We start from the raw sequence: 27,280 nt of genomic DNA on the forward strand, positions 1-27,280 counted from the left end.
TCAGAGTCACATACACCGCGACAAGGAGTTTTTTTTATTCACCTTCACAGGAGACCACGTTGGTGTCTTCAACACACATTTACCTCCCCATAGACAAAAACTACGAATGCACAAAAAAGATTTAAAAAAAAAAAAAAAAAAAAAAGTACAAATTATATTTTCTCTCCTCTTTATAACAAGTTCCCCAACGACCAAACTATTCACGAAAAAATATATAACGTAGCGCTTAGTTACAATGCGAGCCGCCCGTTAAGAGTAAAAGCATTTGAAAAATAGGCATCGGTAAGTGGCATGGCAGAATTATTCAGTATTTTTTATTAAAGGTCATTTTTAAGCTTCTCCATTCAACATCAATGACGTAGATAGCCGAGTCTAAAGGTGCGTACACACACAACGATTTTTCAAACGATTTAGCTATTATTAAATCGTTATCGTTCAATTGTTTATTAAAATTGTTCAGTTTCAGAGGTAAAACGATGAACGATAATCGTTCATGCGTGTTCACGTTTGTAGTTCATCGTTCATTCTGACTGTCCAACTGAACGATTTTTCATTATGGTAATAATGAAAATTCGTTTGTAGTTTGTAAAAATCACATTTGTTAAATGAACAATTTTAGTGAACGATTTTCGTTCATTTTTCCCTTGAAAAAATGAACGAAAATCGTTCACTAAAATCGTTCATTTAACAAATCGAGCTATGTGTATGCAGCTTTAGAGTAACAAGCCTATTAACATAATAGCAGTGTTCTCAACCTTATAATAATATTATTTTATAAAGCACTTTTTCCTAAAGAGAACTCAAGGTGCTTGACAGAAACCATGAATATAATAATACAGAGGGTTTACCTCTACAGAAAACACAGAAACCACGAACAAAAAAAACAGAGGATTAGATTGGCAGAAAATACAGATATCATGGACATAGTACAGACAGGAAGGCAGCCATTTTGGGTGCACTACGAAGCTGACATTGGAGGGTTACGCAATGCCTGGACGAGATGACACGAAATGAGGGAGCTATGGAATACTAAAGCGAAAAACACGATCTTTACAATATCAGCAGATCCATGTATTGTTCATCATACCCACGAGAGTACCAGACGAGGCAGCCATCTTGGTCACAGTACATAGGTTACACTGGCTGGAATAGGCCATACATGGAGGTAAGAGATATAAAGAGGCAGATGGAAAATGACTAACAAGATAACCACTGAATACATTGATTCACGGGTTGTTCCTCCTACCCATGAAGGTACCAGATGAAGCAGCCATCTAGGTCGCAGTACATAGGTTGCAATGTGCAAATTAAACAATACATAGAAAGAAGACATGGAGGGTAAAAATGAAAATTACTAATAAAATAACAGAATTGTTTTACGATTAGGCAGCCACCTAGGGTGCACTATGTAGGTTACAGTGACCTGGGTCACGAGGACGACTGGAAAGATTTGAAGTGGGTGCCGGCCTGTCGGATACGATATGTGCTTGTACGGTGTCCTTGGTGAGCGTTATACGCGCTCTTAGGGGTATATTTACTAAAGTGCGGGTTTATAGAAGTGGAGTTGTTGCAACCAATCAGATTCTAGCTATTATCTTCTAGAAGGTGCTAGATAAATGTTAAGTAGAATCTGATTGGTTGCTATGGGCAACATCGCCACTTCTGATAAAACCCGCACTGTAGTAAATATACCCTTAAAGTGTCCGGAACCTTATTCTGATTCCTCAGGATCTACAATATAATATATGTATTTTTGGCTACACCCCGCAGCTGGCACACTAAGTCCCCGTCTTTATTCCAGAATGTGGAAGGTTTTAGGACGTACTTTGCAATGCTTTTGTTGCTGTGTCATTAGCAGAATAATAAACCATTTAAAAAAAAATTAAAATAGAGACGACCAGTTGTTTGTTTGTTTTCTTAGTACATATTGTAATTTTTTCCATAAAAATGAAGTAGCAGGAGATATAGGTTGAGCACGATAAATAAAACCCAGGCTCACAGATTAAGGGCCTGATTCAGAGCCGCTCGCTATTTGCGGTCGTTCGTTTTATAAAAAGGGGCTGGCTATTCAAATGAACTGTTCGCACTTTGCGGTCTGTTCACGCCTCTAAGTCTGAACGAGCGAGTAAAACTTGCAGTTGTAATTTTGAAAAATACGCCCCCTGGCCGCTCGCACCATACGTCATGTCCGCTATTTATTAGATTAATCGAGTACATCGAACAGGATATGAACTGCTCGCTATTCTTGTGGTTGGTTTTTTCAACCGCTATTTTGCGAGCAGTTCTGAGTTAAAAAAAACCAAGTGACGTGGTCAATGACGCTGCTGTATTAATTATGCACACCCATAAAACGCCCGTTTTGACCTTTAAGCACGCCTGCGTTCGAATTCCACTCCCCCGTTTTCAAGCACCTTCCCCTGTTACCACCCACATACGCCTCTTTCTGTCACTCAAAATAGCAGGCACTCGCTATATAGCGTACAAACGATTTTCGGCCGCACTGACTGGTTCGCGCATGCGTACTAAAAACCGTACGCATGCGCAGATGTGCAAACATCGCTCGGAACGAGCGTACTGCCGCTAGCGAGTGGCTCTGAATGAGGGCCTAAGTCCAGAGTTTTCCTGAATAAATTTATCTTTATCAATATAATAAAGTATTTTTTTTTTGTAAATCTATCTAAGTGGCCCTCCATGATCATAGGCATACAGCATATGGCTCTGTAGTATGTATTCATACTCTCTGTGACATGCTACAAATACTGCGTGTCAGAGACAGCACTGTAGTATCTTTACCTGGTGCAACAGGGGGTATTACCTGGGCAAGTGTCAGCACTGTATGTCCTCGTGTTCATGCTGTGGGTACATATATGTGTGCGTGTGTTTCCCATCTTCTGACAGTACCGGGTACATTAAATCCCAGTGCAGCATCCCATACTAGGGATGGCCATCGACCATCGATGATTTGAAATCATCGATGATTTATGGGCAATGTTGAATATTTTTTTTTACCATCAATGGCTAGAGGTGCGTTCACACTGGGCGATATTACTGAGCGATTGCACGATTACGACATCGTAATCATGCAATCGCTCAGTAATCGTGCACAAATCGTGCATTAAGATGTAGGAAACGACCAGCGATGCGCGCGGCCGCTGGTCGTTTCCGACATTGTCCATCGCCTGAACATGCAGCACAATCTGACGATAACGACAGATCGGCCATGTTCAGGAATGATGGAGTGTGCCTGCACTGAACGACTGATCGATCAGTGCAGACACTACAGGGGATCAGGAACGACGGTACGATTACAATGTCGTCATCGCGCTGTCTTTCCTGATCGCACAGTGTGTACGCACCTTAAGAGTCAATGGTTCTTAGCCATCGATGAACGAGTGGGAGCCGATGGGCTTGTGTATACAGGAGCATGACATGGTGGCTATTCCTGTGCACACCTATGAGGTTATTGTGAGGTAAAATGCACAATGTAGGAGCGAGATACGGGCGATGTGTATACAGGAGTATAAAATGTACAATGTAGGGTGACTTTTCCGGAATCCACGCCCGTCACATAATTCTCTTGAGACCTTTCCTTGGTGGTACATTTTTCAGGCTTTGTAGTACATATGGAAAATGCATTTTGCACTTTAGTACACCCCGCACGCCAGCTGCTGCGTTATCATTTTCGATGGGAGGGGGCTTGAAAAAGAGACAGAATAATTTCAAAGTATTTCATAGTAATTTTTATTATTATCATCCTTTATTTATATATCCCCACCCACTCTGCAGTGATTTACAGCAGGCATATAATTCCCCCCACCTGGTTTCTATCAACTATTGCAATGAAAACAGAGCAACCGTCAAATTGTAGAGGAAAAAGGGCATTTTGACGCTCTCGTCTCTTCCTGCTTGGGAGGCGCTATGACGGGTGCTAGTCTTAAATTACAGGTTATTTTCCTTATACTTACTAAAATGGATCAACAAAGCACTTCTCACCTATAATATTGTGTCATTTCACAGAGGCGCTGAACAATCAGCCGTGAGACAGAAATTGCTGGGCGTTGTGGGGTTCGGGCGAGACTTTAAAAGCGATGTTCAAGCTTAATCTGAAAATGCAGCATAAAGTGCATTTCTACATGTACATTCTATGTGCTGTGCTTTTATATAACCGCCGTTCCCCGAACGCCCTGGGGCTGGGAGCATTATACTGTTACATATTACATATATAGGTCAATAATATAAATAGTAAATGCTGCCACGTCCATGGAGGTCTCTGAGCTGTCGCTAATCGGGATCTTTATAGTCACTTCTTTGGTAAATTGTTATAAACTTGTACTAATGATTTAACCTTCTCCAGGACAGTCCCCCCCTGCCCCACGCTCCGCTGCGCTCTGCAATATGGTGAAGGGGTGAGGCTATACCACATGGGAGGGGAGGGAAGGTGTAATGGGGGGAGTCATCTTTTGGCATTGGGGGGGTTTTGCTCCACAAATTTTTTTTTTCGTCTGGAGGGATATATTAAAAAAATACAAATTCATGTACAGTGACACATGGGGAGGGGGAGCACTAATGAGGTGGGGGCCCATAGACATTGGCAACAGATGTGGGGGCTGTGCCACTAAGATCTAGGTGGGTGAGGGTGATAATGCCAGGGGATCTTTTTTTTTTTTCGGGGAGGGGCTATTTCTGATGGGCGGTGGGATGTGATTTTACAATGGGGGGGCCTATGGACACAGGTAGGGTGGAGTAACACACTCCCTAGATATGTTTTTTTTTTAATTAAATTATAAATATATTTTTAAAAATTAATTCCAAACTTTATTAAATAAAAAAAATAAATAAAAAAAAAACAACACAACATTTTCTGAGGAAAAAAGTCAGTCACAGGGTTAAGAGGGGTGTATCCTAACTCAATTACAGTGTAAAAGTACGGTTGTCAAGTATTTTTCGACCACATGCAAAAAGCAGCTATTAATTCTCCTACATGCACAAATAAATAAATAAATAAATAAATAAATATACTAGCACCCCTTGCATTGTAACATGTTTTGTACAGGTTGAGTCTCCCATATCCAAATATTCAGAAATCTGGATTTTTTTTTTTAGCATGACTGAGATAGCAAAACCTTTGGTTTTTGATGGTTCAATGTACACAAAAAATTTTGTTTGAGCCACAAAATTATTGAAAATACTGTATAAAAAATGACCTGCAGGCTGTGTGTATAAGGTGTCTATAAAACATAAATGCATCTTATGGTTAGATTTGGATCCCATTCCCTAGATATATTATTATGGTATGCAAATATTCCAATAACCAAAATACCCCTGGTCAGTGGTCACAAGCATTTTGGATACGGGAGACTCACCCTGTTCTCATACGCGCTATAGACAGACGGGGAAATATCATGCACCTGTCATACCACCCTGCACCTGCCTATGAAATGTACAAGAAAATATATAGGGCACACTGAATGCCAATCATAGATCTGGCATCCCGTCACATGGTTAGACCCGCATCTGCCATTAATGGGCATCGATACTTACCTGAGGCCCACAGGTCTGACCGATTGCCCCATTCTATACGCCGCCTCTTCCTTCTAGGTAATAATGCAACGTAAACCAATCAGAGTGTTGGCAGAACACAGGCTGGCAAGGGTCAGAGGGCAAGGGTCTGCTGCATTGTTAGGAAATAAGAACTCAACAAAATTGGGCAACCACCGTATGGCCTGTAGTTGGTTAATTTAATAATTACCGGCCGAAGTAAGGTATTATAGATAGGGGCGCCAAGAGGGGGGGTGAGTGGGTACTAATTACCTGGGCCCGGACCTGGCAAAGAGGTGGGGGCCCGGACCTGGCAAAGCGCCCCCACCTCTTACATCACAGCAGCCCAGCATGCGCAGCACTGCGTGTCAGAAGAGCTCCCAAGGCTGTGGCAGGTATATTATATATATATATATATATATATATATATATATATATGCTAAACTATAACTTCTTTGGGGCTCGTTTCCATTTGGATCTAAGTAAAAAATTTTATACGACCACTTTGCCACCGCACTCATACAGTAGGTGTTGTTTTCACAATCTCCCTTTAATGCTCTTATAGAAGTAGGCAGGTACCAGGTATGAGTTATGAGCAATTGTTATTAGGCTGCGATGTCAGTTGGGAGAAAAAAAATAAAAGTTATAACTGATGGTATCTACGGCTCTATACTGTATATTGTGCACAAAGTAAGTGCTGTACATGGCTAGAATACAATCCAAGTACATTTATTTGTTTGTATGAGATGCAGAGGGTTTGTAAACTCTTCTTTTAAATGCCAACTGATAAGTCCCCAGTGTCAGGCCTTGACTTCAGGTCCCAGTGTCAGCCCCACGGTCCCAGTCAGGCCTCAGGTTCCAGTGTTAGCCCCTGGCCTCCGGTACCAGGGTCAGCCCCAGGCCTCCAGTCCCAGGGTCAGCCCCTGGCCTCCGGTCCCAGTGTCAGCACCTGGCCTCCAGTGCCAGGCATTAGCCTAAGGTCCCAGTGTCAGGTATTAGCCTCAGGTCCCAGTGTCAGCCCCTGGCTTCCGGTCCCAGTTTCAGCTCCTGGCCTCAGGTCCCAGTGGCAGCCCCTGGCCTCCTGTCCCACTGAGTCCCTGGACTCCTGGGTAGTGTCAGCCCCTGGCCTCCTGTCCCACTGTCAGTCCCTGGCCTCCAGTCCTAGTGTCAGTTCCTGGCCTCAGGTCCCAATGTCAGCCTCCTGCTCATGTCATAGTGACAGAACCAGGCCTTAGGTCTCAGTATTAGGCCGCGGCCTCAAGTCTCAGTGTCAGGCCGTAGTCTCAGATTCTTGTTTTGGGCCAGTGCCTCTGGTCCAAGCGTCCGGCCATGGACTCAGATTCCAATGTCTTCCCCTGGACTCAAGTTCCAGTGTCAGGCCCCAGCCGCAGGATCCATTGTCAGCCCCCGGCCACGGGTCACAGTGTCTTGTCCTGGCCTCAGTGTCGAGCCTGGCCTCAGGTTCTTGTCTCAGGCTTCATGTCTCAGCCACTTCTCTCACGGTGGATTGGAAAACAGGTGATATAAGAAGGATTCTTGACACGCAGGGTCCTTTATTGCTGCACTGGTAATATACTGATTAATAGTAAGTTCTCATGTTCTTCCAGGAGATGTCACTCTGCTGTGTGAGAGTGATGAGAACCAGCTGATAATAGAGGTTACCATAGAAACCTTGTACCGTCATTTTGGGCATCTGAATAAGCTAAACAAGTGTTCATTATAAAGGGCAGGACTAGGGGAGGGCTAACCACTGAGGGGGGAAGGTCAGGTTTAGGGTGCAGGGAGGGGGAGTTTAGGTTTAGGCACTAGTAGGGGCGGTTAGGGTCAGGCACCGGAGAGGGAGGTATGGTTAGGGATAGGAAGAGGGGGAGGGTTAGAATACTGACCGACAAGTGTCTTCTAACCCTATGAGGATCCTGACCACTGCCCAACCCATATAAATAACTGGTAATAAATAAGTGTTAATAAATAAATATGTAGTGGTCACATTGGTAACCGGAGTGTCAGTTCTGTAGTTCTCACCCACTTAGCGGCACAGTCATGCTATTCATGGTGAGATCCTACGTAATGTATCTTTCTTCCTACTTTCCCTACCTTTTGGTAGTTTCTCGCGATAATTAATTTCTTATTGCAGCAATTTAGAAGTATTAGATACTAGCAGATGTACCCGGTATCACCCGGGTAAACCTTAGATATTTACTGTTTCCATTTCCATCTCACCGCCCCAATAACACATTAATCCTTCACCTCTTTAGTAATGCATCTCTGCTATAGGAATACATTCCCTTTCCTCGCCTATGTAGTAACACATTCCCCTCCATCACCTCTGTAGTAAAACATTATCCTCACTCACCTCTGCAGTAACACATTCCCCTCCCTCACCTTTGTAGTAACACATTATCCTCACTCACCTCTGTAGTAACACATTATCCTCACTCACCTCTGTAGTAACACATTCCCCTCCCTCACCTCTGTAGTAACACATTATCCTCACTCACCTCTGTAGTAACACATTCCCCTCCCTCACCTCTGTAGTAACACATTATCCTCACTCACCTCTGTAGTAACACATTAACCTCCCTCACCTCTGTAGTAACACATTATCCTCACTCACCTCTGTAGTAACACATTAACCTCCCTCACCTCTGTAGTAAAACATTATCCTCACTCACCTCTGTAGTAACACCTCCCCCTCCCTCGCCCGTGTTGTTACACATTCAACATTCCTCTCCCTCACTTGTGTAGAAATGCGATCCCTCCCTCACACCTGCAGTAACACATTACCCTCCCTCACACCTGTAGTAACACATTACCCTCCCTCACACCTGTAGTAACACGTTACCTTCACTCACACCTGTAGTAACACATTATCCTCACTCACCTCTGTAGTAACACATTAACCTCCCTCACCTCTGTAGTAAAACATTATCCTCACTCACCTCTGTAGTAACACCTCCCCCTCCCTCGCCCGTGTTGTTACACATTCGACATTCCTCTCCCTCACTTGTGTAGAAATGCGATCCCTCCCTCACACCTGCAGTAACACATTACCCTCCCTCACACCTGTAGTAACACATTACCCTCCCTCACACCTGTAGTAACACATTACCCTCACTCACACCTGTAGTAACACATTACCCTCACTCACACCTGTTGCAACTTATTCCCCTCCCCAAGATCTGGAGTACCCCATTACCCCCGATTTAACCCCATGTAGTACTACATTCCCCTCCCTCACCCGTGTTGTATCACATTCCCTTCCTTCACCCCATAGTAACAAATCTGACATTCCCCTCCTCACCTGTGTAGTAATACATTCCCCTCCCTCACCTGTGTAGTAATACATTTCCCTCCCTCACCCCTGTAGTAACAGAGTGTCCCTAATACTACACTCCATACTGTACACTTACCCGCTAACCCTGAACCCACTACTGTGTCCATATCCCTCAACACTTAACCCAAAGCTGTACCCTTATCCCCTAACCCTGCTATAAATACTGTACCCATACCCCATAACCCTGCACCCAATATTGTATATCTACCCCCAACCCTTCCCTCACTATACAAATAGAGGAAACACACCAACTGCCAGTGATGTTTGGCAGCACTTGGGGTGACAGTTGGTGTTTTAATACTGTGCTGCAGCCACGATGAGACAGTCAGTCAGGACATTGCACGGGGGGAGGAAACATTTTAGCCCTTTTCACCCCCTCAGGAGTCGAATTTTTAAAAATCCCTTCTTAGTGGGCACCTAAGTCATGGAAGGAATATTCTCCCCGAATCTCATGTTTCTAGGTCCAGGGGTTTGGGCTGGGCATTGATCAGTCAGTCAGTCAGGATATCTGATTTTCAGTGATGTGCTGCGAGGTGAATGGCTGGGGAGTGACACATGGAGATGGGTCTGAGTGCTGGGAGCCTGTCTCACCCTCTGCTCACTGTAACTCTCCCCTCACTACACTAAGGCCCTGATTCAGAGGCGCTCGCTCTGAATCAGGGAGGGCGCTCGCTCTGAATCAGGGCGGGCGCTTGTATTTTTAGTTGCGGTCTCTTGGCCTCTCGCATAGTGGTGGGTTACCACCCACAGCTTATGCGAGCAACCATCGGGCTTGCAACGAGACCCTTGCGGTAGGGTCTCGTTGCCGCAAGCCCCAGTGGACTTCCTGCTCTAATAGAGCAGGAAGTCCACCTACTGACATCACGAGTGATGTCAGTAGGGCCGCCCACAAACGGCAGGCGTTCCTGCAGGAACGCCTCCGTTTGCCCAGCCACCCTCCCCGCCCCTCCTTCCAAACGGGGCGAGCTGTCAATCAACATCGACAGCCGCCCCTTTTGTAATGCGAGGGCCGGAGCGATTGCTTTTTGCGCTCGCTCCGGGGCTCGCGCGTGCGCACTGCCTAATAATCGACCCGCTTGCGAGCGCATAGCGCTTGCGAGCGGTTCTGAATCAGGCCCTAAGCTTCAGGGTCCATTGATTCTCCTACCTGCATCACTGTGTCTTCTCTTGCAGCTGCTGCTGACAGCTCCGATCTCTAAACACTACAGTGCACTTCCTTGTCACATGACATATCCAAGGTGTCTATCAGTTCTCAAGGCACACTCCCCATATTCAGAGACCCGCCACACCCTGCCCAATCTGTGACCCGCCACACCCTCCACAAAATCTGCAATGCACATTGATCTGTGAACATTTCATGCCTGTACTATATTATAGCCCTCCTGACATTTTACCCTCCCTGAGCTCAGAGATATTGGAGTATCCGAGTGATGGTGACTCTCAGGAGGAAATATTCTGTGAAGTTCAAAAAGGAAGAGATCATATGATATATTTATTTTTGGTGCCCTGCCTGCTTTAGGTCTGCAGACGGCGGATTACTTGCCCCCCACCCCCACCCCCCCGGCTAATTGCAAACAGGCTGCAGCTTCCACCACACTGCACCAGGAGCTGCAGCGCTATGGCGGCACATGCGCACTGGGGCTTCAGCGGTCGTGCAATAAAGCAACCGTCGGACAGCTACGTCCCAACCGGCCCAGCGTCCAAGGTTGAATGAGGCCCTTTGTCATTTATATTCCAGGATAAATTAAAACTCCAACCAGTAATGACGATTATGTCTCTGTGTGGGTGCTACTGCTGTGATCTGTATACTGAAATAACACTAGAAAGATTGTTTTTTTGTTCATGTTTTATACATGTATTAATCTGCCAGTGAGTTAGATTATGGGACATTCTTTCACAGAAATATGGCATCATGCAGTTAGCAACGACTGAATGAGTTTTGGTGTGCATATAGCTTTAATGCCAGTATGGTTCTGTATGTGGTTGGTAGGGGCAGTGTTTCATGGGCACGGTTCTGTGATGCTGGCATGATGTGTGTTTGGGGAAAATGGATGTTATTCTGGCATTTGATGGGGAATGGGGCTGCGTGCTGCCATTCTGTCAGTCCCTGGTCATAACGAGCATTTAGGGCAGTAGCCCAGTTCATGTCACATACGCCCCCCACCATTCTCCCCTTGTCAGATATGCCCCCCAAGCAACTCACCTCCCCGTGTCACTCCAGCAGCCTCTCGCCTCCCCCTGTGTGCCATCAGCAGCCAGCAGGTGTGGATTTGGGGCCAGGCCGCCAGCTAATTACAGCTGGCGCACTGGCAGGCAGCGGCAGGCATGGACAGACAGTACCGGCGCAATTTGAATCTGGCGCCGGTCCGCGAGCTCTGATTGCCTTACGACAGGCGGCGCTGTCTCTCCATAACTGCGGGCCGGCAACTAATCAACATCGCTGACACCCGGGCCCCCCCCTCAATGGCCCTGACTGGACCGGCCCACCTTGTGTGCGTGATTGGGAGCAGGGGGAGCTGCGGGCACCATAGCAGACGCACTCCTTGCACCCACGGTAGTTACGTCACTGTTTGTGCGCATGTTAGCAAACAATCGGGTCCTTTTCAGGATCAATGGATTGGGGTGATAGGCGAGGACAATGCAAACAAATAAAGGCTGCAGGTGTACTTCAGGGTCCAGTCTTCAACCCGGGCAACGCCAGGTAGTAGTCTATAAATGTTCAGTAAAACATATGGAAACACATTATTTATCGGGGCTAATGCAGAGATGGTAAGAAAATTACTCAAAAGAAATGTGTTCAGAAAAATAGCGCATGTCCGCACATAATGCGCAGCCGTACACGACGGGAAATTAGTCCATCTCAGCATCATCAGAACATGCGCAGAGCTTACTACACATCTTCCTGAACAGCGCCCCTTGTGCCCATCCCCAGCCACTTCTCCGCTGTAAGGTTTGATACTTGCCAAATGTGTACGGATCTGGATTAGCGTTTTTTTTTACGTGCGTTCGCTTTCTGAGCACGCACTATGCGAAATCACACAAGGCGCTGTACACGAATTGCGTATTAATCACTCTGTATAAGCCCTTAGGTCCTCATATTGCATTTATTGCCAGATGAGGAAAAGTTGTCTCTTCGGCACAGGTGAACCGCAAATGACAAACACTGAAAACTTCATAGCGTGATTTGTTGTACGTGTAAAGTGTTGGTACATAAGACACAATATTCACCCTCTGTGGTAAGATCTAATAGTAGAAAATAGACATCGTGCAGTACAATACTGATTTTATTTGTAATCGACTAAAAGCAATAATTCAATGTTAAAGTATCTTTCAGTACAGTCTAGTACACATGTTTGGTTTTAGACAATGTATATGTTACCTAAGACATGCAATCATACAGTATTTCACGCGTTTCACAGGACAGCTGCTCGTTTCATCAGAATATATTACGCGGAAAAATTCAAGTACAAATGTATCACTCCAAAACACAAAACAAAAAAATAAGAAAACAATAATAAAAAATAATAATAATATAAAATCCATAATGAAAATCAAAATAAGACAGCAGCAAACAAAAAATATAATTATACTAATTAATTAGGCACTGAAAAGGCACCATAATAATGATAACACATATTACCCAGTCTGCTGTATAACATATCCATCCTGTAGCATGGCGAGTATTCTTTCTTAATTACCAACAACACTATTTACAAACAGGTTACGACAGCCGTCGGTATATCAATCCCATTCCCATAGCGTAACCTGTTTGCAAATACTGTTGTTGGTATATAAGAAACTGGATTTAGACTGGCAGCATCATGACCACCGGTCTATAAAGTACATCCCGCGCTATGAACTTTTAGATGGTCTTTTCCGGTAGACCTGCGCCCGAGCAAATGCTTTTCATTATTCTGCTCATGGGATTCTGGACTCCTCCTAATCTCTAAAAGGCAGCAAAGTCTCTCCTGATACGAATAAATAATTTATATTTATATACTATCTCAACCAGAGAAGGGGTGCGGATTCCTACTCCCAATTGTTGGTAGCTACCATAGTCCTTGTCCAGCTGCCTTAGGAGGAACCGTTATCCATAGAAGACAATGGAACAGTGCCACCCAATCGATGATTATTATGATAAATTATAGCCTACTAGACTTTTTATCTGCTTACACTTGGTCAGTGGTAACGTGATGACCTTTGTTTTATTCACAAAACAATTCTTCTGACGTCCCTTTAATGATGCGACCATCTCACCGTAGCATCTATTTTATAGAGGACGCAATCTCCCTCCCTCTGATTCGCCCCTCTCTTTTAACCCACAAGTCCCAGCGGTCACATCGGGCGTTGAAGTCCTACAAGTGGTTGGTGCACATGACGTTGCCCTTGTTCCAAACCAGCCACAGTGTTGTTTTTATACTGGAAAATACTTTATAGAAGCTATTGGCCATTTGAGGTATTTGTGTTGTCTCACCTGTCTCCCCGCTTTCCTTCCAGATGCCAAAGGGACGATCCGGGAGATTGTCCTTCCCAAAGGCCTGGACCTTGACCGGCCGAAGCGCACCAGGACCTCCTTCACGGCGGAGCAGCTGTACCGGCTGGAGCTGGAGTTCCAGAGATGCCAGTACGTTGTCGGCAGGGAGAGGACAGAATTGGCCAGACAGCTCAACTTGTCCGAGACGCAGGTGAGGGCTCTCTGTCTTTGTTGATACTTGTCTATTAGTCTTTATTACACACTGGAGGACATGTTTCTTCTCTGGACCAGAAATGGCGCTGTTTGGAGTTAGTGCTGTCTGCGGGGAGCTGCAGACGGTTCTGAAGGTTGGGTTCCTTAATGGGGAACGGGGACAGATGGGGGTTGAGAGTTCCTAACTCTCACTGGTACTTTGCTGCAACAGACTGTGACAAAGGATTCCAACTCTTGTACAAAACCTCATTCAGTGATAAAAGGGCTAAAAAGGTTAGGGGCCTATTCATCAAACGATAAATGGCCCAGTAGCCATGCGGAAACGCGTTCAGTGTTGTCAGCTCAGAAGTCTGATATATGTATATGAATGTAAGAGATGGGCATTTTACATTTACCTATTGTTTCCTTTCATCCCAATATTTTTTATCCTACCAACCTTTATTTAATCACCTTTTACCTTCAAGTTCCCCCTATTACGTTTATTTCCACTTCCATCTTTCCTCTCTCAGTCTGACGTCTCAGAATAAGTAATTATGAACCTGTTTTAGAGGTGGCAGCTTTTGCAATGCGTGGTTGCGATTTCTTTTTTTTTGCGGAGCCGCGGCAATATGCACATGCTAGCTTCAGCCTTCCCCTTGTGTACCAGCGTGCGCAGGTCTGTGTAAGCCCTGGGATGCCACCTTTCATTGCTCAGGGACAGCGCAGATCTCTAAATGACGGTCAGTGTTAGGGCGCACAAGCAGCGCGGCGCAGACTGGAAACATTGGCCGCTTGTGTCTACATTGACGCAGGCCCCTGTCAGTGCTAAAAAGAGATATATAAAAATATTTTCTTACAGCTCTGGAACGGTTTGCCCGCTGGCTTTGTGTCGGGAGCTAATGAAAGGTTTTAATGTGAGAAGTCTGAAAACAGTAATCAAGATTTATCAAGTAGTGTTTCGGAAAATGCAGGGGAAGTACTGCAGAACAGCGATGGGCGAAATGGTATGGCATAGTCGCCTCATTACACGTATGGCCTGGAAGCTTCGTACCTTTCGCCAGCGCAATTTGTTCCCAGTCCCACCCTAATCCCAGCGTCACCATTTTAGCTCTACTCAGAGTAAATGTAGAAAAAAATGGCTAATTTTCAATCACAGCGCGGAATGGTATTCCAGAGAAGTAGGGAAGCGAAGCAATGAGTCAAAGGTCGCGTCAACGTAACTTGCTTTAGTACTTGGGATTATTTATCACACACACGTCACAATCCAGGACAAATAAGGCTCTAGACATGGGACTCATTTTTGAGTCCCCACTTTTAATCACCATAACCCTGTAGACACAGTTATATCCCCAACCCACATGATGTTTCTACGCATACTTACACCAACACCTCGCCCTCCCAATTATTCCAATAAGTGCCCCATAGTACGGATCCCGTGGCTGGCCACTTTGCGCAGATGGGGGGAAAGCATGAATTGATTCCACTGTAGCTGATCCATTTGTTTGCACAGAACTCCCCTCCCCCCCTCCTAAACAAGGTGCGCAGGCTCTAGCTATGCAATGCACAATTGCACAACTCTGCAAATGGATACTACATCGGCAGTCAATATCCCAGCTATCAGGGGTGCTCTAGTGACCTCCCAAAACCTCCTTGTGTTAGGTGTACTAGGGATGGCCACCAAGCATTGATTGTCTATCAAGAATCGATGGCTTGCCACCAATGGTAGATGGCTTTGACATCGATGGTGGAGACCAACCATTGATGGTTATCATATCATCGATGTTAACCACTAATGGAAACATTGCTTGGTTGAGCCACTGATGGCCATTCCTAGTAGCTAGCAGCCAGGAAGTTCAGCACGAAAGGAGATGTATCAGACCTTCCAAAGATAGTAGAGAAGAGTTTCTCTCAGCATCCAATCAGCTTCAAGCTATTTTTTATCTACTACATTCTATAAAATGATAGCCAGAAGCTGAGTGCCAGCTATGCGCAACTTCTCTACTGGTCCTTTTTAGAAGCTCCAGAGGTCCAGAGGTGGATCTGCAGCACGGTCCAAAATTCAAACAGGGGAGCCACACCAACTGCCAGTGAGTCCCGGCCGGTGATGTTTTGGCAGAGTTTGGGGTTGCAGTGGTGTGGCTCCCCTATTTGAGTTTTGGACCGCACTCCAAGCCCCACCTCTACAGCCTCCACTGGCGGTGAGCATTGTGTCTTCTAGCGCGACGGGTCTCCAGGTTTTTTATAGCCAAGACCCCACACGGACCTGAGAATTTGAGACCAATTTTGCTTGTTGCCGGAATTGGAAAGTACGTGGTGAATGTAAGCATCGGCAGTGGCTGCCAGCAATTTCTCGTAGGGCCAGATTACATGGTATCGCGGGAGGGATTTGGCCCAAGGGCCACCATTTAAATAGGGCTTCTGTAAATGTAAAGTACAGACACCAAAAGTGTAATGGTCTATATTGTGACTGATGCCTAGTGCGGCGATATTGCTGGATCAGTCTGCTCCTTGCCTTGTTCCAGTACGTTGGGTAATACAGGAGGAGCTAGTTATGTCATTCACTGGGAAACACGTGAACAGATTATTTTAATAACAAAGGTTTTCACGGAATACCACAATAATCCTCTCTCTGTCATAATGCCTCCTCCCACCATATGAACATGTATGTTTTTCCCGTGCCGGATTCAGGAACATAAGGTATTTAGAGAAACGATACAGTACATATGTGTGCAGAACGCTCCACAAGTCACCGATAGGTTAATAAACTCTTATAGGTCATGAGTTCAAGGAGGGAATCTGCAGAGGAGCATCTGGTGTGTGGATATTGAGACGCGGGGGAACGAGGGCACAGTGCGGAATAAGTAGGTCGCTGAATGCAGAGATTGTGACGGTATCAGCGCCGCCCCCTGGCCACAGACAGACAGATTTATATATGTATATAGACAGGCACATGTATTCACCTCTTGGTTTTCATTCGATATGAAATATATATGTTCATTTGGTCTAGTCCTATAGAAAGTCTGGGGTGCTGTGAGCTGACACACATTATATAATGTATGAAATATCAGTATGTGTATATGTGCATTTGTCTACCTAATTCACTAAGATAATTTCCATATTCTCTCTTGGTGCAGTGGCCATATTTATTATTCCATTACAATTGCCAGCATCAGTGCATACAAACATAAACACACACACACACACACACACACACACACACACACACACACACACACACACACACACACACACACACACACACACACACACACACACACACACAGATATATATATATATATATATATATTACAAGACTGAAGCGACCGAGGTCACTATTGTTGCAACTGAGCAGCTTTGAATGTCCCAGGACGTCCTCAGGGCACAGCTGAGCGCAGGAATGACGCATGCGGAAACGGGGAGCTATATACAGCAGCTCTCTCTCTCTCTACACCAGGCCTGACGCGGCCTCCAGCACAAGGGGATCAATGACAGACCGGGAATCTCCACGGACTCAGCCAGCAGTGCGTTCAGTGCAGGAATCCGCACTATGGAGGAGATGTATCAAAACCTTCCAGAGAGATTAAATGGAGCAGTTAGCCAAAGCAGCCAATCAGATTTGTAATGTCATATGTGCTAGATAAATGATAGCTATGAGCTGATTGGTTGTTATGGGCAACTTCTCCATTTTGTCTCTCATGAAGGCTTGGTACATCTCCCCTTATGAGAGGTCGTATCATCGTGCTGCGCCTGGCAGAGGGAAATACATCAGAATACTGTTGTTCGGTCATGCGAGGGATACCAGGCATCTCTTTTACACAAAGGGGGTTGCTCCAGCACATTATGGACCTTATTCAGAGTCGGTGGCAAGCGCCGATGAGCTCGTTACCGACTGGAGCAACCGCCGGAGCTCGTTACCAAAGGGGCGGCTGTTGATGATGATCGACAGCTCACCCCGTTTGGTAGGCGGACTGGGGGGGTGGTTTCCAAAACGGAGGCATTCCTTTTTGTTGGCAGCCACACTAACATCATCAGTGATGTCATCATCAGTGATGTCAGTGGGGAGCTTCCTGCTCCATCAGAGCAGAAAGCTTCCTGGGGCTTACGAGTGCCCAGACCCAACCTTAGGGTCTGGTCGTAAGCCCCGATGGTCGCGATGGTGATCACCATCGCGACCATCAACCTGGTCGGTCGTTAAGCTGTGGGTGGTAACCAACATCTTAGCGATCGACAAGGAGGCGGCCGTTCAGGATGCAAGCGGCCGCCCTGATTCAGTGTGACCGCCTCTGAATGAGGTCCTATATCCCTATATACAGTATTGACTGGAAATAAACATGGCAGCCATTTTGACCTTCCTTACCCACATATTTTGTATCACCTGCATCAGGCATAACTGGATCATCCATTAGGCAATCCAGGCACCTGCCTAGGGAGATCGGTCACGGAGGGGCACAGATTACTGTAATGCGTATTTATGTTTTGTTTGTTTTTTGACAAATGGAGGTGGGTAGGTGAATCAGATCAATAGGGGCTTAAGCCGTCCCTGGCCTCAAGCACTGTGGAAGTTGAAAACTGAGCAATTAATCAAGTCTTTTGGAACAATATGACGTCCTGAAAGTAATTTTTCTTTGGTTCTTATACACTGTGGGGCATATGTATCAAAGCTTGATGTGAGATAAAATTGTGAAATATATATCACCAACCAATCAGCTCCAAACTATCATTTCTTAAACACAGCCTGCCACATGTAAGTTAGAAGCTGATTGGTTGGTGATATATATCTCACAATTTTATCTCATCATATGCCCCTGTATGTAATATTGGAAGTATAAGGGTTTCTTCTCAGGCACACAAACTATTGTTAAAATTTGCTGGTTTAGATTGATGGTAAATATCTAGCTGTTTTTAATGCAAGTTTGAAATATTGTTATTTTTCTATATTAACAAAATTAATCTAACTAGAACACAAAGGGTATATATTTACTAAAAGTCAAATTTGGTCGATTTTATGTTTTCGGGGTGTAAATCACACATTTACTTGCAGGTGATTTTTTACATCTTTTTTTTTTTAAACGTCAAAAAAATCATCTCTAAGTGAATGTGTAATTTAAACCGTGAAACGCAAAATCGACAAAAAGAATCGACCCAACATCGATTACAAAAACAAAAACAAGTTTCAGTAAATACACCCCTAATACACACATTTAGGGCTCTATTTATTAACATTATTTTTACTAAAATAAAGTGAAAAAGGCTGTTTTGTGTTTTCACACCCTTTTCACATTATTTTAGTTTCACCTGTAGTTATTACAGGGCAATTGGAGTAGAATTAGTCAAATTCTACTCCAACCCCTTAGTATCACTTATTTTTAGTAAAGCAGATCGCATTTCCCATAATTGTAATGGGAAATGTGATCCGACCACAGTTACTAAAAATAAATTGTAAAAAAATACCGGGGGAAGCCCTGTGATAATAACACCACCTGGAGGTGGCGTTATCCAGGGTCTCCCCCGGTTACCGGGCTCCCCCCACTCTGCTCTAACGGGGAGAGCAGAGGCGGGAGCCGGTACCAGTAATCAGCTATGTGGTCTAAGCAGACCGCAAGCTGATTGCTGTAAAAAAAAGAAAAAAAAAAGAAAATTTTTTTTTTACTTACCTGAATCCAGGGACCGGTGATCGGGCCTCCGGTGATGGCTCCTCTTCGGTCAGCTGGTCTCCCATAGTACACTGGGGCCCGGTCATCAGGTGATCGGGCCCCAGTGCAGTATGGGAGATCACCTGATCGGGAAGCCCGGAGAAGATCACCGGAGGCCAGGAGGATGCAGGTAAATGTAATCCGTCGTGCGCATGCGCATTTGGCAAACGTCGACCCGCTTGCGAGCGTCATTTGCTCGCGAGCGGGTCTGAATGACCCCCAATGTTTCTATGAGACGCTTCAATAGAATGTTTGAGACCAGTGTCAAATTCAATCCCCTCTATATACCGTATGTGGAATTGATCACATATACATAAGGAAAAGAAAGGCTTTAGATGTGAAACGATATATTGATGTATAGTCACCATACGAGATTATGGACCTCATTCAGAGTCGGTAGAAGCGGCCTCATGGTCGTACGGGAAAAGGGGCCGTATATGCATATGATTCCCTCGCAAGTTGCGTCCCTAAGTTCGGATCGGTAGTTGGCCGACCAAGGGGAGGAAGCGGTCGGAAGACAAAAAAATACGCCCCCTTCTCGTACACATTGCACGTCATCTCCGAGCATATAAGGATTAATCGAGACCATCGGGAACCATCGGAACTGGTTGTAGAGCTTAAGGTTGACCATACCCTCTCTTAAGCTCTACGATCATGTCAGTGTACAAACCTCCCATGTCACATGTGCCATGACGCTACTTTGTTAATTATGCATAAACCGTACGCACTCCCACAAAACGCCGTCCGCATAATTACGCACACCTGCGTTCGGATCTCCACTCCCCCGTTTTCAAGCACCTTCCCCTGTTACCACCCACAAACGCCTCCATCTGTCACTCAAACTACCGACCTGGCTGTGTTCAAGGAGAGAGAAATGTCTGATCGTAGCGGCTAGTTTGCGCACGCGCATTGTGAACTGTACGCATGCGCAGTATAGCGAACATCGGTGGCGTACGACCGTGCGGCCGCTTCGACCAACTCTGAATGAGGTCCTATTTGTGGAATGAGCCACCTATCCAATGCAAAAGCTCATGTGTATATTGTATGTCCACAATGCATTACCTCGGTATCATAAGAAAATCAGGAATCAGCCTGACTATTGCACAATCCTGCCTCATGTTCTGGATCACAGATCTCCAGATAATGTGCTAAGTTGCTCACAATAGATCCACGTTTTGGCGTCTCCTTATGGTGGCACCGCTCCCAGTTTCCTCAGAAGGTAAGGGTCAAAAGTTCGACATGAAAATGGGCGACACAAAAATAATCAACAATTTTTTTTAGCCCTACAGTAACCATCGGCGTGCCATGGGGACTAACCCTAACCCTTAAAAAAATATAAAAATGTGTCGACCATTTTTGTGTCGATCTTTTTCATGTCGAACTTTTGACCCTGTTGATCTTTTGTACTTGTCGAACTTTGTACATGTCTAACTTTAGTGTGTCTGACTTCTGTTTGTGTCGAACTTTTATCCTTGTCTAACTATTAACTGTCTAACATCTGGTGTCTATCTAGACTTTGTCTAACTAATTACTGTCTATCTATAGTCCGGAACCCTGTTAGGAGACCGAGTGAGTAGTGATAAAGTGCCAGCCAATCAGCTCCCAACTGTCATCTCACAGGCTGTGTTTGAAAAATGACAGTTGGGAGCTGATTGGCTGGCACTTTATCACTTTACACTGAGGGCCTGATTCTGACCCACTCGCAAGCACTGTGCACTCGCAACCGGGTCGATGGTGGGCCAGTGCGCATGCGCATGACGGAGCCGGCTCTGTCGTGCACATGCGCGAGACACGGATAGCGATGGGCAAGCCGTCGCTCCGGGTCTCGTACCAAAGGGAGCGTGCTGTCGATGTTGAGTGACAGCTCGCCCCCTTTGGTGGGCGGGCCGGGGGAGTAGCTGCCCAAACGGAGGCATTCCCATGAGAACGCCTCCGTTTGGGGGCGGCCCCACTGACATCACGAGTGATGTCAGTGGGAGACATTTCGGCTCTGTTAAGAGCCGAAATCTCTCTGGGGCTTGCGGCAACGAGACCCTACCACAAAGGTCTCATCGCAAGCCCAATGGTCGCGATGGTCTTGACCATCGCGACCATCATCCTGGCCGCTCGCTATAGCTGCGGGTGGTCACCCACAGCTATGCGAGCAGCCAAGAGGCCGTTCTTAAATAAAAATAGCCCGGCCCTGATTCAGAGCGAGCGCTCTGTCAGAGCGTCCGGCTCAGAATCAGGCCCTGTGTCTCCTAACACTGCTTAGTAAATAGGCCCCTAAGAGAATAGCAGAAGGGTTTCCATTGGTGTTGTCATTGGTGCAGGCAGCAATGACCTGCGGGGGCTACTTACCTGCTCTCTGTGGCACAGTAGTCATTCCTTCACGTTTCTGCAGCATACATTGGATTATCCAGGAGGAGGGCTAGATAGGTTGCTACCTTTGTATTCTCTGCCATATTGAAATGTTATGCGGTGGGATTGTTGTGTTACTCATGTTGGCGCGTATTTCCTCCCCAGTGTTCCAGCTATATGGACGTATCCTCTGGGATGTACTAAAGGAAAAATGCAGTAAAAACCCAGTTTTCGGGGGTTTTAGCACAATTTCATATGTACTAAGCCCCGGCCACCCTATTATTGGTGCGGAGGGTAATGCCAGAAAAACCTGGCGTTACCCTATAGAAGCCTATGGGCTTCTTACCGCACCCCGCACCCAATGCTTCGCTGCCACCCCGCAGTCGCCCAGCACTGGCCCCACTCACCTGAGTCTCTTTGTCACCGTCCCGCGGTCCTCCTGGGTTCTCCGCCTTTACCTAATCTTCTGGGTGCAGGGAGGAGGAGGAGGAGGAGCCCGAGACTTCCTGTACAGGTCACCAGCAGAAAGTTCCCAGGGCTCGTAGAGTGCGGGGTCCCACGGATACCCCCTCACCCGGCGTCGGCTGATTCACAAAGGGCAGTTCTTATCAGAGGTGCGATGTTTTTGCAATAAACGCATCTTTACCAGTGGCCGTCTACCTGCCTAGATAAAATGCGAAATCTCTATTTGGGGGTTTCTCAGAATCATAATAGGGATATGGATCGGGAGAGTCTGCCATAAGTATAACAGTCGAGGTAATATAGACATTTTGACCGCGGCCATATGACCTGTCCAAGAGATAAAGAGCTTATTCCAGGTGGAAAGATCAGATTTAATGGAGGCAAATAATCTCGGAAAATTGGCTACATAAAGGGTCGAATAGGTTATGGTGAGATAAACTCCCAGGTATTTTAACTTATCAGTTTATCATCGAAAGGAGAACACGGATTGTAATAAGCGAAGATCAGCAGGGGGAACCTGGAGGTCTAAAATTTCCGTTTTATCTGAATTGATTTTATAATTAGATAGTTGACTATAGGTAGCAATTTCAGAAAGTAAGTTCGGAAGGATGGAATTGGGGTCAGTCAGGGTCAATATAACATCAACTGCAGACAGAGCGATTTTATGCTCTAAGGGGCCTATTCATAAACCGATAAATGGCCCGGTAACCATGCAGAAACGTTAGCTTCCGCATTTTTCGATAGGACCCCACCGGTATTCAGCAAACTCAGAAAACTGAAAGTTTTCGGAGTTTGCTGCCGAGAACAAGCGCCATCTTCAGACGGTGTTTGGTCACGGATCCCTGTTCCTTCCTATGGGAAGGAGTTCCGGGGATGCGAAGAGGGATCCGAGCGGATCACTCCGTCACCTCCTCACTTCCTCCAGGCGGCTTTGCCGGGACGGCGGGGAGCAGGTAAGGGTTTGCTGAATGAATGGCCATACCACTCTGTCCAAAGCCTTTTCCACATCGAGGGCCACCACCAGGGTCGACGTAGATCTGCTTTGTGCAAGATGAATAAGGTTTATTAATCGTCTTGTGCTACCCGATGCCTGTCTATTGGGAATAAAGCCCACTTGGTCCGGATGTACGTAATGAGGTAAGATAGGAGCTAATCTGATGACCAGTAGCAAACAATTTCAAATCAACATTCAAAAGAGAAATTGGTCTATAATTTTTCATCTCCAAGGGGTCACGATCTGGCTTAGGAATAGCGACTATGTTGGCAATAGTTAACTATTTTTGATTATTGTGACACCTATTAAACACCAGCCATCGCCACAAGTAGCCGCACGTGATGTACGTTCCACGTACTGCCTGTTGCTCGGCGCAGAGCACTGTGCCAGCGGGCAGCCGTGTATAACATGTCGCCGCTCCTGTGCCAGGTTTCCACGTATCACCTGGTAAAGAGAAATGAGTTTTAGTGCAGGCGAGAGAATAACCAGGCAGGCTGTGCTTCTCGTGCGCTGGCGGCGGATGAAATATGGAAAGCTCCAGCAGGTGGCTCAGTTATAATAATAATTGAATGGTCGCCAGCTGAGATGGCACGCTGAGTCATTTGCCTGTTTATAAAAACAAGCCTTCGTTCTCCTGAATTGAATCCTAAAGAAAAAAAAAAAAACACGCCTCTTACAGTAAGTGCTTTTTCAAGATGCTCGCTAATAGCTCCACCGGGAAAGCTGAAATCGCCGCAATTCTCTCTGCCGTCTGCTTCCATTTCATTTTCCTGCTCGCAGGCCTCGCCGCTGCACCCTGGAAACTGCCAGCCTCCTATGGCTGCTGGCCTCCATACACCCGGCCGTCCTGTCCTCACCTTATTAAGGCAGCCTGTAGGATTATAGTCCATTATAAATGTGTTTTTGAATTGGTCTTGTGCCCCCCATGTTATGACACATCGGGGCTCATCTGTCACTGTGGTGCTTTAACACACAAATATTACCGTACCTTTATCTTCCCCTGTTATAAAAAACAAAATCAAAAACACACAGTTGTATCATTATAGGTCTATTATAATGCTGAGGTGCTTACATTATCCGCCAATTATCCATTGTTCCTATGTGGAAAAAAAAATAAAAAAAAAAAATATATATATATATATAAACAACATACCAATCAATGATCTTTTTCTAATAGTATAAATGAAGGCACAGAGACCTTAATCCTTAGCTCAACGTTTCAAGTCTGATTAGGAGATCCTGATGAAAATTCTAATAAGAATTCAAATGTTCATCTAAAGGTGCGTACACACACAACGATTTTTTTGAACGATTTAACTGTAACGACGTCGTTATCGTTCGATGGTTTAAAAAAATCGTTGTATTATTGTTCGATTATCGTTCATGCGCCTTCACGTTTGTAGTTTGTTGTTCATCGTCCATTCTGACTGAACAGCTCAACGATTTTCATTAAGGGAAAGTTACAAAAACCGTTTGTAGTTCAAAAAAATCGTTCATTACATTTTGTAAATGAACGATTTTAGTAAACGATTTTCGTTCATTTTTCCCTTGAAAAAATTAACGAAAATCGTTTACCTAAATTGTTCATTTAGAAAATCGTTGTGTGTGTATGCAGCTTAAGAATTAAGGTGTCCTACATTTATAATCTGAGAAAAAGACCATTGAGTGCCGCTGATTGGTGTATATATGTATATATATATATATATATATATACAGGTTGTGTCTCCCATATCCAAAATGCTTGGGACCAGGGGTATTTTGGATATCAGAATATTCCGTATTTTGGAATATTCGCATATCTTAATGTGATATATTTGGAATGGGTAAAATCTAAACACAGAATGCATTTATATTTTGTATACACCTTATACACACAGCCCGAAGGTAATTGTATACAATCTTTTTAATAATTTGTGCCTTAAACAAAGTTTGTGTACACTGAACCATCAAAAAGCAAAACTTTCACTATCTCAGTCATGGTAAAAAATTCTGTATCATGGAATATTTGGATATGGGAGACTCAACCTCTATATATTTATTTATTCATTTATTTCTTGATAATTACTTTTCTTAACATACTAAAATGTAAAAAAAAAATGTCAGGCTCATTAAAATAAGAATAAAGCAATGGTAAAATAATCTGAACGATTAGATGCTTATTTCATAGTTCACAAAATATATCCACTTTACCCGTCTTGAGGACTATTTTACAGTGTTGTGACTCGTGGGTTAGGAATCCCTGATTAAATGATTAAGGTTCCCTGGTTAAATGGTTACCTGATACATAGTCACTGAGCACAAAATGTTTTGTGTGAAATTTGAGACCAGTATAGTTTTCTCAAAAAAAACCCCCTTCATTATAAAATTGGTGCGACGCCGACTCTAGACGATTCTTGTCATTATAGGCGCACAGCATGGTGCCGAGTACACTGGCGGGACCTTCCCTCTCCCCCCACAGTAGGTAAGAATAACATATAAAGAGTATACAGAAGCAAGCAGCACTCAGTCCTGGTGTGTATATATATATATATGATCAATGGTTCGGCACTCTTTTCCCAGAACTTAAGTACCTGGGTGCCCTTGTATAGCGATTAACAAATGGACTATGGGGCTGATTCAGAGGTGCACGATATTTATGTGCGCTCGCTCTGAATCAGGGCATTCCTATTTTTTTTTATTCCGGCCGCTCGCACAGCTGTGGGTGACCACCCACAGCTTGTGCGAGCAGCCTGGCGATGGTCACGATTATGATGACCATCAGCATTGCGAGGAGACCCTTGTGATCGGGTCTCAGCGCTCGCAATGCCAAGTGGACTTCCTGCTCTAATAGAGCCGGAAGTCCACTACTGACATCATGAGTGATGTCAGTAATGCCGCCCACAAATGGCAGGCGTTCCTTTGGGAACGCCTCTGTTTGTTCAGCCACCCCCCCTAGCCACCTACAAAATGGGGCGAGCTGTCGATCAACATCGACAGCCGCCCCGTTTTGCTACGAGCTCTGGAGCGAGTGAAGGTCTCACTCGCTATGGGGCTCGCGCATGCACGTGCGCACTGGGCCACCATCAACTCGCTTCTGAATCAGGCCTTATGTTCCTGAGATGACGAGCCGGCACTCACTGCGCAGTAGTGGAAAGTGTCTTATTCCATAATAGATGTTACCAACCAACATCCACCCGACACCTGTTTCAGCCACTGCAGAGGTTCCCATCAGCCCCTGATATACAGACTGATTCACAAGTCCAGGGCACAGCGGCATTTCAATGGCGGGTGCCGAGTGTGCAGGTCCAGGTGGGCCCACACACCGCGCCTCCTGCTCCCATGTTTAATACTCTATTCGGAGTACCACATCATCGACATTGCACAAATCACCTGTAAAATGGCAGCAGTGTGATTTGCGCATGCACAGTAGAAAAATCACTGGGAACATATCATGGGCACCTTGTTCCTGGAAAACTGGGGCCCGTCCCATGGTATGTATCATTTCACTTCTATAATGGAACTCCGCAACCCTGGGGGCCGAACTGATCCAAGTACAGCTGGTAAGCAGCACATGACCCGATCACATCTCCTCTACCTCTTCCCTCCCGTCATCCCCCCCCCCCGCACCTGCTCAACTCACTTCACAGCGATCCGTAAGGTAGGGTGGTGGGAAAAGCTTTCCGTGCAGGGAGCATGGCGTGTATTGCTGGCTGGGGGACCGTGCAGGGAGCATGGCGTGTATTGCTGGCTGGGTGACCGTGCAGGGAGCATGGCGTGTATTGCTGGCTGGGGGACCGTGCAGGGAGCATGGCGTGTATTGCTGGCTGGGTGACCGTGCAGGGAGCATGGCGTGTATTGCTGGCTGAGGGACCGTGCAGGGAGCATGGTGTGTATTGCTGGCTGGATGACTGTGCAGGGAGCATGGCGTGTATTGCTGGCTGGATAACTGGGCAGGGAACATGGCGTGTATTGCTGGCTGGATGACTGTGCAGGGAGCATGGCGTGTTTTGCTGGCTGGGTGACCTGCAGGGAGCATGGCGTTTATTGCTGGCTGGGTGACTGTGCAGGGAGCATGGCGTGTATTGCTAGCTGGGTGACCGTGCATGGAGCATGGCGTTTATTGCTGGCTGGATGACCGTGCAGGGAGCATGGCGTGTATTGCTGGCTGGATGACTGTGCAGGGAACATGGCGTTTATTGCTGGCTGGGTGACTGTGCAGGGAGCATGGCGTTTATTGCTGGCTGGGTGACTGTGCAGGGAGCATGGCGTGTAT

At 45.7% G+C, this 27,280-nt stretch overlaps 1 protein-coding gene across 1 annotated transcript in view; it reads left to right on the plus strand.

Annotated features, from left to right (window-relative positions):
- Positions 1-27,280, plus strand: part of VAX2 (ventral anterior homeobox 2) — a 79,716-nt gene that overhangs the window by 10,992 nt on the left and 41,444 nt on the right. Inside the window, exon 2 of the mRNA XM_088463859.1 lies at positions 13,370-13,557. Within this exon, the coding sequence (XP_088319985.1) occupies positions 13,370-13,557 (188 nt within the window). The remainder of the gene's footprint in view (positions 1-13,369; positions 13,558-27,280) is intronic.

This window comes from Taudactylus pleione, unplaced genomic scaffold (assembly GCF_031769625.1).
Source record: "Taudactylus pleione unplaced genomic scaffold, aTauple2 ptg001476l, whole genome shotgun sequence".
Classification (NCBI taxonomy): Eukaryota; Metazoa; Chordata; class Amphibia; order Anura; family Myobatrachidae; genus Taudactylus; species Taudactylus pleione.